General features: G+C 34.3%; 2 protein-coding genes across 2 annotated transcripts in view; one reads left to right on the top strand and one right to left on the bottom strand.

Moving 5' to 3' along the window:
• Positions 1 to 2,707: 2,707 nt before the first annotated feature.
• LOC119838912 (translation initiation factor IF-2-like) lies at positions 2,708 to 4,515 on the bottom strand. Its single transcript, XM_038365054.1, has 2 exons — positions 4,230 to 4,515; positions 2,708 to 3,252 (listed from the first exon to the last, which is right to left on the bottom strand). The coding sequence occupies exons 1-2, from the start codon at positions 4,257 to 4,259 to the stop codon at positions 3,019 to 3,021; spliced, it is 264 nt and encodes an 87-aa protein (XP_038220982.1). The 5' UTR covers positions 4,260 to 4,515; the 3' UTR covers positions 2,708 to 3,018.
• Positions 4,516 to 11,521: 7,006 nt separating this feature from the next.
• The window catches only part of LOC119838890 (rho-associated protein kinase 2-like), a 26,122-nt gene continuing 24,741 nt past the window's right edge, over positions 11,522 to 12,902 (top strand). The window contains exon 1 of the mRNA XM_038365034.1: positions 11,522 to 11,560. Coding sequence (XP_038220962.1) covers positions 11,522 to 11,560 — 39 coding nt within the window. The remainder of the gene's footprint in view (positions 11,561 to 12,902) is intronic.

The raw sequence follows: 12,902 nt of genomic DNA, 5'->3' as shown, positions 1-12,902 counted from the left end.
GTATATTCTATACAATTTTTAAGCGTTACAAAATAAATATGTTGCATAATATTATAATACCTCTGAATTAGATCATGAATTTGAAGAAATATAGATAACTAGCTGCGCCTCGCGGTTTCACCCGCGTTTGTCCGTATCCCGTAGGAATATCGGGATAAAAAGTTGCCTTTATGTTATTCCAGTTGTCCAGCTATCTACGTACCAAATTTCATTGCAATCGGTTCTGTAGTTTTTGCGTGAAAGAGCAACAAACACACACACATGTTTACAAACTTTCGCATTTATAATATTAGTAGGACATTTATTTATCCATTTTGCTATAGACAATGAACTGTGTCTATAGTTGGTGACTATAAAAATATCTTTCTAGTTCGTAAAGAAGAAATTTGGTATTGAAGGAAACCAAACAGAAGTAAATTAAGTTAATTAGAAATGTGGAGATGTGTAGGCTTTGACACGAATTGGGCATGCTGAAACTGGGGAAGGAACGACATCCCTCATAGAATACGGTTTTCAAAAATAGAATGCGAAGGCTTCTGTGTTTCGTACGAAGAGCCGAAATTCCATTACTTTTTCTTCATTTTTCGCCTTATTTAAAAAAGCGTGCATATAATCATGAGCAGTAGTGGTAATGGTTTATCAACTGGCGAATCAGAACTTCATTTTCCCGCCCTGAATGAAATAAAAAGCATAATTCAAAAATCAATAAATATCCGACCAATTGAAAAGATCTCTTATTTAGAATAAATTAGTTGTGTGTTAGCAATAGATTTACTTTTTTTAAGAAATTTTATGAATAGTTTTTATTGTATGAAAGAGGTAAATCTTCTCATCTCTTAATTTTCAAATTAATTATGAATAAAAATAATACAAGATTCTTTAACATCAATCCGAGAAATTATTTTGTATACAAATATATGTATATAGAAGTGTTAACTGTTAAAACGGTCTAAATTGAGCAATCTAAGACTAGATGGCGCTGTATCAATTCCTAACAACACTACTATTCCAATGCGTTTAATTCCATTTAATCCAATAAATTCCACCTTCAATGTCATTACACTGCATGAGACAAAGCGTTTTGACGTCATTAGTCATCCTGACATATTTTTAAAGCCCCAATGACCGTAGCCATCTTTCATCCACCAGCTGTGAAATTGGCAGTATGTCAAATATATGGGCTTTGTAAATAGAAAATTATCGCACTAAATGTATGCGTGACCGTTAATTGTTTATTAAATACTCGTAACTAGCCATACGATATCGCGAAAATGTAATTATAGAATACATTGTTATGGGCTTAGCTATATTTATTGGAATTGTAAATGGATAAACCGTTTTTTAAACTATATGTATTTTTAAGTATAACTAAGTGTATAAGATAGCTGGACGTAACGTATTATACCTTTAAATTTGTTACAAAAAATACAAAGTAAACACTCTATAACCTCTGATTTTCCATGTTTAATATTAGATAGTGTTGAGCAATGTTGTTGGAAGATTTCAACTATTCAGATTTTCGTTTGATATTCCTACCACATACATTAGGTAATCAGGTCACAATCCACTACAAAGTTCAGTTATTCTGCACAAATTCAAGACGAATCTTGAGCTAGTCTAGTCTAAAGTCTAATTATTAGATCTGGCAACACCGTGTGACATTTAAAGCCCGCCAACACAAGCTTCGTATCGGGTGCACGCTGACCCAAATACTGTTTTTTTGGGTCGATTTAATCAATCAGTTCCTCATTGTTCGCGTTATTCTGTACTAACCGTTATTGTGCTACAGTAAAAGATGTCTCGTTAGATTTCGAATTCAATCTAGTGTAAATTGGAAAATGGATGGTTATTAATAGTACTCACCTAGTTATTACGTTCAATGCAATAAGTTTTAAGTAGACTAGAATACAGATTAATTATTGTAAAAAAATAACTGACAACATACGATTACGTCAATGCTTACGAATAGAAATCGATAAGTAGTTAAAAATAATACCTATACCATAGACGATTAAATATTTCTCCGTTATCAATTAAACATTTACCAGCGTTTCCATACGCAAATTCAATTCTTTACTCTTCTGTTCTGAATTCAAAAGTAACTCTGTCTCTACTTCACGCCTAACCACATTCTACCTTATTTCGGATGAAACTTTGCAAAGATAGTTGTTATCCCAAAAATCTTTCGAAAACAGAATTATGCGGGTTAAACCAGGTTCTCCTTTTATAGTACGTGGGCGAACCGCGATCGGTAAGCTAGTTCCATAATATAAAAAATACATTCATAAAACAAACAAGGTAACATTTTAATTCTATTTGTGTTAGTTTAATCGATAATTTGAAAAAAAGACCTGGGAAGCTAAAGCCATAAAGCGACAACACTAGAATTATTGTTATTTTCAATAGTAAAATATAATTTCTTTAAAATAAGTGTTTAATTTACAGAAATTCACTTCATACCACCTTAAAATCAAAAAGGGATTCTACCGCCACTTACAACTGTCAATGTCAAACTCAAGTGTCAAGTTTCCCGCTCGTTTGCGATGAGTGACGCTCGTTCAGAAACCGATTCGGATTGCTCGAGCTGTGAGGAAGACGTCGACTCGGGGATTGCTGAGGAGTCTGCAACTACGCGAAGGGATATAGACTGCATGGATCTCTCAGAATTCTTCAGTTATTGGTAAGTGTTATTTATAAAGCGTATCAGTAAAAAGAAACTATTTTCAAAAACAGTTAAGTGGTTTTATCCATAGACATGTTATTGCATTATTTAACAAAATAGCCTAAGTTATACCTTAATAAGCTACACCCATTGGTGTATAAGTTGATGGTACTTTAACGTAAAAAGAAATCACCATGCTAGAAAACAGTGATAGTATTAATAAAATAATAACTATAAATTTATAGTAATTTATTGAAAAATCAGTACATTTTTAACGAAAAATAAGCGTTATTTTCACTATCGCACTCCACCTCCAATATTCATTCACATGACTTTCGAATAGACTATGTTGACGCCTAATTGTCAACTACCATGACACCTCCATCGTTGTTGTCAGCTACCATGACCCCGCCGTTATTGTTATCAGCTACCATAACCCCTCCATCATTGTTGTCAGCTACCATGACCCCTCCACCGTTGTTGTCCGATACCATGACCCCTCCACCATTGTTGTCGGAAACCATAACCCCTCCACCATTGTTGTCGGATACCATGACCCCTCCGCCACCATCGCTGACTTGAATCGCGTCCTGAAATGTTTTTATAATTAATATAACATAAGCTCACTGAAATGAAAAATATCCATACTGCAAAATTTTGCGATTAAGTTGCCATAATATGTTTTACAAAATACTCAATAAATAGTATAAGTAAAGGTTACTACCGGTATAACCTATAAATAACTTATAATCTATAAAGCGGCTTAGTTTTTTTCTAAATCAAGAAAAAGGGTTTGCTTTTCCGCCTATTTTAAACTAACCTTACTCAGTGCTTCATGCGCTTTGAATATCCGTTTTGTAGTGTTGGATACATTAAAAATCAAATGACGTGGGTATAATAAATAGATAATTTATTAGAATTAGCTTAATTTTAAATAAACATGCAAAAATGGTAAATAGTCCCCTTTGTCGGCTATAATCCATGTCAGTGAGGTGGAGAGAGACATTACGCTGCCTGCTTCCAAGAGGGTAAAAATTAAAGCGTTTAGACGGAACACAGTGGGGTTTTAGACGGTGGAAATTATATATAATCCACGGCAACCCACGGCTCCTTCCTCTGGGGTCATGGGTATGTGTGCGCGTTTCTCAGTCAAGAATAGGGTAGAGCTGGCGACCATCTATTGGTTGAGGTTGCGCTATATCTGGTGATGGGCTTACCTGACGGGTTCGCGGTTTTAGTTCCACGGAAAATCCGCGATCCGCGTTGCGGAACACAGTACAGTTAAGTCAGTAGGTCACTGTCATAGTCTACAGTAATGGTACTGTTTCTCGGCGTACTCCCTCGTTAAAGAAGCCTTTCTCGAATCCTCTTCACTTTAAACACCAACTCAAACATTTATTCATTCAATTAGGCTTCTCAAAGAAGCACTATATCTTAGTTTTAACACTTACCACCGGTTCAGAAAGCAGTTTCTACAGAGAGGAGACGGCAAGAAACTCCGTAATTGCAAAATCCAGTTTTTTTAAAGAAAGTTTTTCGCTACACGTTTAATAAACTTTGTACTTACATCAGAATCCACAACGTAAACACCGCTCATATTTAATTGATTTTGTCTGTCTGCACAAGACTGATATCTGTGACATACTCTGATTAAGCCTGGCCTATCTGTTAGATAAGATATTACTCAATCGCTGTCCATGTGTTAAAAATACTTTTCGTGATTTAGGTAGATATTATATCAATTATATTACTAGCTGAGGCAAAAGTTCTGTTGGTATATCCTTATTTTTTTTTATTACCACTTGGTTTTAATTCACTTACGGGCTTAAATTCGAAAACTTTTCATTCGAACAATCTTCCTTCAGAAGAGCTTTTGAATCGTCAAAACACATAATCAATTCTAAGTCCCGGGGTTTTCCTCTTACAGTTCTCGTTCTCATGGGATTTCCGGGAAAAAAAACTATACAATATCCATCCTCGGGTCACAAACAATATCTTTACAAAATTCCATCCAAATCAGCGCAGTATTTCCTGAGTCTAGCGGGTTGAAGCAAATAAACTTAAGCTTTATAAATTGCTAAAGTGTCTTATTATCTATAGCATAGATATAAATTGCATTCGTCTTTGATTTAATACTGTCCCAATTTTTATCAATTCTTGATTTAATATCTCTTAGATAAGATTTTTACTTTATTGTCAATGATTTGTCATTTCCATAATATAAATATTCAACTAGCTGTACCCCACGGTTTCTCTCCAACGTACATAATTATATATACTAGCTGGTGTCTGCAGCTTTACCCGTGTGGTCGACATTTCAAGGTAAAATTTATACCATTGGGAGTACATTGTAGTACCTATCTGCATACGAAATTTTAGCTCCATCGGTCCAGTAGTTTGGGCTGTGCGTTGAGAGATCAGTCAGAAAGAAAGAAGAAAGAAAAATTCATTTATTTGGGGACAATGTCACACGAAACACAAAAACACAGCTGAAATACAAAAATAATAAAACAATAATAATAAAAACAAAAACATAAACAAATATCGTAAGTACTTTAAAGAATTATAAAAACTACGATCATTAGAAAAAAATAGCAAATCTTACGTTTCGTACATTTCATTAAATATATGGACAGGCGTTCTCTTTTCTAAGATATTATAATACTAGCTGCGCCCCGCGGCTTCACCCGCGTAAATCCGTATATCGTAGGAATATCGGGATAAAAAGTTGCCTATATGTTGTTCCAGTTGTCCAGCTATACTACTACGTACCAAATTTCATTGCAATCGGTTCAGTAGTTTTTGCGTGAAAGAATAACAAACAGATTCACATCCTTACAAACCTTTGCATTTATTTTAGTAGGAAGTAGGATAGTAGGATAATAAATAAGTATTTTATTTCAACTATTTTAAGCGTTTTTTGTAATAATATTCTTGCAACATATATGGCTAAATCCAGTGACATGATGTATGTTCCCAATGAACTCTTCACCAACTCAACCGAGTTCGATGAAATTTGGCATTTTATGTGTAATTTGGTCCAACTTAAGATATAGGATAGTTTTTATTTCGATCAATTATCCCAATAATTTAGAATCGTAATATTTTTAATAATTACTCAGCCACAGCAACGCGTGGCCGCGTATGCTAGTTATTATTAGTCCCGAGTCCCCCAGTGGGGTATGGGGCAGATGATGTACATCTGTTTCACTGATCGATTTTCTTTACGAACAAGTAGGTGATCAGCCTTCTGTGTCCTGCCAGACCGAGACATTTTTGAAGTGAAACTTCTTTAGAATCGTTGTGATTTCAAAGCTGATGCAACGGAAAAAACGACAGGTAAGAGACACAAATACAAAAATGTGTGTGTACCGGCAAAAAATGAGACAGAAATATACATACTATTTTATATTTTATACATATACATCTAATTCTGTGTGAATCGCACAGACACCTTTTTTTTTGTGCGTCCTCACCGGGAATTGTACCCAGGATCCCTCGGTTCTACGCTCACGCGTTAACCACTGTACCAAGGAGACGGTTATTAGTTGTTATTACGTATGCTTTTTAGAAGATTCAGTTTTAGGTCCAGACCATGGGAAAGACTATAGGCTGTTCCTTACCATGTCGCGCGATATAACCGAATTCCACGCGGGCGAAGCTGCGGGCCGAAAGCGAGTTCATACATATATATTTTATTTTCCCTGCAAATTAAAAACTGTCAAACTAATTAAAGAAAGAAAGAAAGAAAGAAAGAAACATTTATTTGACTCCACAATTAAAAAAAAAATAAAAAAACAATAAACTTACAAAACAATACAATAATGAACACAAACAATCACAATAAAAAAGCTTATACACAAAAAAAACAATTAAACAAAGAAAATAGAAATAAATATAAAAACAAGAAACATAAAGTGGAGCCAAATGGGGTAGCCACTCAGCCTACGCAGCAACGCAGTTGCCACACTGATTTTCAGTGGCCCCCCTCTGTGACAGTTGGAGCGGCAGACGTATTCAAATACATATTAATTATATAAATACATATAACTGATAGATTTATATAAATAAATAAATAAAATGTTCTATAATAATACATAAAAGATTAATAAACAGATTACATATACGTATAATAAATCCTAATTTATTACTTAATTACATATTCATATTTTTATATACATTATTAGCTGCGCCCCGCGGTTTTACCCGCGTAAGTCGTAAGGATATCGGGATAAAAAGTTGCCTATATGTTATTCCAGTTGTTCAGCTGTCTACGTACTAAATTTCATTGCAATCGGTCCAGTGGTCTTTGAGTGAAAGAGCAACAAGCACACACACATCCTTACAAACTTTATTTTAGTAGGATTAATTTTCAATTTGTTTTTTTAATATTTTTTTTTTAAAGATGGCGCTAGGCCAATATCGTTCTGTCATGTCTCCACAGTGGCATTAGTGCTGCTTTAGGACACCCAGTTACAACTAAATTACGTCATTGTACATACTTGCCTAACTTCTTTTCAAGTCGGTTAACTGATAACACTGTCGCATTGGAATGCAGTGGCGTCGGTAAAATGTACTTTTAAGGAAATATATTAATATTTATGCGTTTATAATACGTGTATGCGTCGATATTGACTTTCACTTTTAATTGATGCGTTCGATTTTAACTAGCCGTTTCCGTTGTGCAGAATGAAAAATTGTATTTTCTTGTGTTTGATTTTACGCGAGTGTTAGATTTAGAAATTAAAGACTTTTAACGGATTTTGAACGCGATTTATTCATTGTATTATTAACCCGACGTTTCGAACACTTTATAGCGAGCGTGGTCAGTCTCCCCGTGACCATTATCCGCTAAAAACTCTTTAATTCCTAAAGGAAAAATATTTTGCTTTTTACCGACTGCGCCGGAATGGGTAATGTTATGAATGTGATATTTCTTTGGAAGGATACTGTGGAAGCTATTTTATCACTAGGTCTGTCACTACAAACAAAGTCGATTTCTCTGTCCCTATGTCCCTATGTTTGCTTAAATCTTTAAAACTACAGAACGGATTTTGATAGGAGTTTTTTAATAGATAGAGCATTTCAAGAGGAAGGTTTATATGTATAATAACATGTATTAAACTCCTCCGAAATCCTAGTTAGGTTATATACTTACTAATATTATAAATTTGAAAGTTTGTTTGTGTGTTTGTCTTTCTTTCACGTCCCAACAGAGCGATTTTATGATATGATTCTTGTATCTAGAGATAGACATTTTATTTAATGGGAATTTCATTTGACTTGATACTTTAAATTTTAATATAATTATATTTGTGAGTTTCGAATTTTTATATATGCAACCATAAAAAATCCCACACATTAAAATCGGTTCAATTAGTAACCACATATGACAGAACAAATACAAAAAATACAGTATAAAATACAATAATCGATTCGATTGTATTAATATATTCTGTGTCCTCCTTTTTTAAGTCGGTTGAGAAGAAACACATTTATTCATCTTTATTTGCTCGTTACGAGGTCACGACCACCGGCTTCCACTTTCTTACTTTAAAGTGATTACGTAACTTATTAATATTTAATTAATTACTGCTTGGTTTTACTTTCTTTATGTTAATCTATACTATTATTATAAAGCTGAAGAGTTTGTTTGAACGCGCTAATCTCAGGAACTACTGGTCCGATTTGAAAAATTCTTTCAGTATTAGATAGCTCATTTATTGAGGAAGGCTATAGGATATATATGTACCACGGGCGGAGCCGGGACGGACCGCTAGTATCTGATAATATTAATATTCCGACTTTTGTGTTTTGTATGAGAGGTCATATCTCTGGAACTACTATTTTCAAAGGTTTTTTCACCGCTGCATATGTGAGTGATCCCAGATGATATAGTTGTATATGAGCTTAGCCGATCCGAACCGCTAGTAATGAATAAATCACATTTAAAAAGTGTCTAAAAGTTTGGAATTTTAAACGTATAATTTTTAAACGTATAATTTTTAAACGTATAATTTTTAAACGTATAATTTTTAAACGTATAATTTTTAAACGTATAATTTTTAAACAGACACGGACGTTCCGAAACGAAGGTTCTAAAGTCAACTGACTTGACTTTAGAACTTCAACCGATTGACGTATTTTTTTTTTGTGTTTGATAGGGAATTGTTGTCTTTGCACTCTTTTTAGAATTAGGAGTGGTAGCTCTGCCTAGGGGCGTCGGTGACCTGTTTTGTTTAAAGGAATTACGTCTAAGAAATTTACCAGCAGGATAGTGTTTTTTAATAGTAATAGTAATAAAACATTTATTGTCAACTGCACAAAAACACCATAACACAAAAAGATACATATAAAATAACACACGTTACACAAATTCTCAGGTTAGAGTTTATCTGTTTGTGCGAAGGGTTTATTTTTTTATACGTAACTAGCTGCACCCGGCAAACGCTGTTCTGCCTTACTCTGATCATTTAGAGGTATGAAAAATAGATGTTAGCCGATTCTCAAACATACCCGATATGCACACAAAATTTCATAAGAATCGGTCAAGCCGTTTCGGAGGAGTATGGCAACGAAAACTGTGACACGAGAATTTTATATATATACGTAACGTAATATAAAAGAAAAAAACATTTGGATTTACAAGTTTCCTCGAAATTGCCCATTTATCGATGTATAGATACTAATTCATATAGTCGAGCCCAAGGCATAGAAGTTTGGTTAAAAATCGAGCTTTTATATGAACTTTCTATAATTCACTTCTCTTTTGTTTAACCTCTCGAGTTCAGATTCAAAGGCCTTTGCCCTCTTAGCTCCTAAAATTATCGCCAACAAAGTATGTGACTCAAGCAAAAAGGAAAAGAGCGCATCGCAAATAACAAGTCTATTTACATACGGTAATATTAACCAGTCTCTATGCGACTTTCTCACGCGCGGACGCGACACTGAAATAAAAAAAATACCTCGCCGGCCAGCTATCGTGTAAGAAAAAAAAAACTGACAGCTGTCACTTTTGGCGGCAAATTCGCGACAGTTGTGGCGTACAGTTGTCACATTTCGCGCGTTTTTATGTGTCAACAAATACGTTTGTGGCTGTGAATGTGATTTTTAACTGTTTTATGGTATTTTGATTCATAAATGTTTGCGATGTTTGATTTCAGTGTGGATTTTTTTTTTGTATTGTTCAATGGCTCATGTGTACTGATATGCAATTTCTTTAACATTTATACATTTTCAAGTGAAAACTTTGAATTAGTATATTTTATGCGGTATATTAACTTTATTTCATTAGAAATTCCGGTTTATTAACCAGTCCTTTGTTGGCAATTAGTTCTTTTGGTTATAAACTTACTTAATAATGATATTCGATTCGTATATTATGCGTATTCGGTAAACACATTCACTTATTATGATAATATATGGTAATATCCAATTAAATTCTAGAATTTCTGGAAACTAAATGGGCTGTGACTATTATGTTCACTTTGTTTTACAATCAAACGTCCCTAATTATATAATTGTCTAAAAGGAAATTATATCGTTACTAATATTATAAAGCTGAAGTGTTTGTTTGTTTGAACGCGCTAATCTCAGGAACTACTGGTCAGTTTTGAAAAATTATTTCAGTTTTAGTTACCCTATTTATTGAGGAAGGCTTTAGGGTATACATGTAGGATATATGGGCGGACCGCTAGTTATAATGTAAATCCATTATACAAAGAAGATCGTGGTCGCTCCTGGGGTGAAGGGTACTACTGACTCCATATTCTAAAATAGGACCAAAAGATAACAATATCCAATCTTATTATTATTATCTTATATATTACAAAATAAATATGTCAATCAAACAACCCATTTGAGTTACTGAGAAACAAAAGTAAATTACAAAAAATGCACTTGAATTTAATTTTAGAAACTCCTTCACTTCATTGGAACCAAATGGCAAGTAATTATTTCTTTTTTTTTTTTTATGTCACTGTCGGCAATCGAGCTGGTGGGTCGCCTGATGATAAGCGATACCACCGCCCATGAACATTTATAGAGGCATAAGGTCTATTGCAGACCTTACGCCTCTACAAATGGATTGCCGACTTTTTGGGAAGGGATTAAGAAAGGATTGGCAAAAGGAATAAAGGAAAGGACTGGGAAGGGAAGGAAAAGGATATGGGCCTCCGGCTCCCCCACTCACCGAACGAAACACAGCAAAATGCTATTTCACGCCGGTCTTCTGTGGGGGTGTGGTACTTCCCCGGTGCGAGCTGGCCCAATTCGTGCCGAAGCGTGCTCGACTACCACATATAAACTATTCAACACGAAAAGAATCACATCAATCCAATACAAACAAGAAAATAGAAAATTCAGACGAACTGAGAACCTCCTTTTTATGAAGTCGGTTGACAACTCGAAAATTAGCACCGAAAATAGCTTAATTTTACCGAATTGTCAATCTTCCAAACATCAAAGGCAGGATGTATAGAATCGGCGCGCGACAACTTCCTTTTGTAATGTCGTTAGTTCGAAACGGATGTGCTTTTATAGATGGGACTTTTTCCAGAAAAATCTTATGTCTTGAAACTTTTAAGGAACTCGGATACATTAACGTCATTATTATTCAATATCGTCTCTTAGGCGCAGTGAACGCGTGAATAGACTAGAAAGTCCTGCGTTCGATTCCTGTGTCACAGATAAAAAAATGTTTAATATTAATGTATAGGTTTTGACTATAAAAACTGTCTTGTTAAATAAATAAGTGTCTGTTAGATTCTCCGTGGATAATATAAAAGGTCCCTCTCGCAGGGCAGAAAAATATGAATCTTGCCCATATAGAAATATTTATCAGATGAATTAATTTGCCTCATGTCCCTTATATGTCTTCGTAATTTACTGGAAGAAAAGGTATGCTATTGGTTATGAATGAATTTAGGTGTAATGGTAAAATCAGATGGGCTTTTTATTTTAGGTTCACTAACAGGTATTACATAAAATACATTACATCCGCTAAATATGACGATTAAGTCCTAAATGCGCACTTATAAGAGATTAGCTGCGCCCCGCGGTCTCACCCGCGTAAGTCCGTACCCCGTAGGAATATCGAGATAAAAAGTTGCCTATATGTTATTCCAGTTGTCCAGGTATATACGTACCAAATTTCATCGCAATCGTTTCAGTAGTTTTTGCGTGAAAGAGCAACAACACACACATTCTTACAAACATTCGCATTTATGATATTAGTAGGATAGTAGGATATAGTAGGATAAACACACCATGGTTTATGGTTACATCATAAAATAAAACAAATAACAGCTAAAACATCAAAAAACTGAATACCATTATAATATTACTCTACAATTTATTTTTTTTCTTGTTACATTGTCAGTTACGGGATAAGATTTTTAGATATGCATGGCAGAGTTGTGGTCATGAATTTATATAGAAGATGTCGATTTTAGATTTAGTCTTTAATCGAGTTTAGGGCTATAACTAACTATTTTCGGGGAACTGAGGTCCGAATGCGTTTTGAAGTGTTATTGGTAAAGCTTTAAGTCGAAATCACATAAGCCTATCATCAGTTTTTTTTAATTTTATGTAACTTACTAGCTGCACCCGGCAAACGCTGTTCTGCCTTACTCTTATCATTTAGGGGTATGAAAAATAGATGTTGACCGATTCTCATAGATACCGGATAAGCACAAGAAATTTCATCAAAATCGGTCAAGTCGTTTCGGAGATGGCAACGAAAACTGTGACACGAGAATTTTATGTATTAGATAAGAAGTAAGAGAAAAATTAAAAATTAAAGTCTTATTTAAGGTCTTCCAGAAACCAATATATCCTTGGTGGGGTACCCACCTTGAAATATTATTTATATCGTAATCAACTTCATTTTCCCGCCATCTTTCAATGTCAGCGTCGGCCATCTTGATTGACGTCACTTCCGGCGAATTTCCCGCGTAATTAATTTCGCAGATTAATTATTAGACAGCAAGGCGCGTCGCTGTTAGCTAATTATCTAATAAAATTATTTTTTTTTACGTGTTGGCGGGAAATTGTGTAGTTAATGTGAAAATTAGTATCTAATTTCATTAACGAGTAAATAATAAATTTAAGTCTACAGAATCTATGTATAAAAAAAGCAATGCGTGATACGTAAACAATAGAGCTTATAAATACTTAGTCTGGCCATAAATACTGTTACACTTAATTATAAAAAAATATTACATTTGAATTTCGAATCTGT

The sequence above is a fragment of the Zerene cesonia genome, unplaced genomic scaffold (genome assembly GCF_012273895.1).
Source record: "Zerene cesonia ecotype Mississippi unplaced genomic scaffold, Zerene_cesonia_1.1 Zces_u006, whole genome shotgun sequence".
Classification (NCBI taxonomy): Eukaryota; Metazoa; Arthropoda; class Insecta; order Lepidoptera; family Pieridae; genus Zerene; species Zerene cesonia.
This window is presented reverse-complemented; position numbering and strand designations above follow the sequence as displayed.

Excerpts from the sequence above, each read along its gene's own strand:
- LOC119838912 (XM_038365054.1), bottom strand. The coding sequence starts at position 4,259 with ATGAGCGGTGTTTACGTTGTGGATTCTGAT. Across the intron at positions 3,253-4,229 it reads TTTACGTTGTGGATTCTGAT|GACGCGATTCAAGTCAGCGA; the intron begins GTAAGTACAAAG and ends AAAACATTTCAG.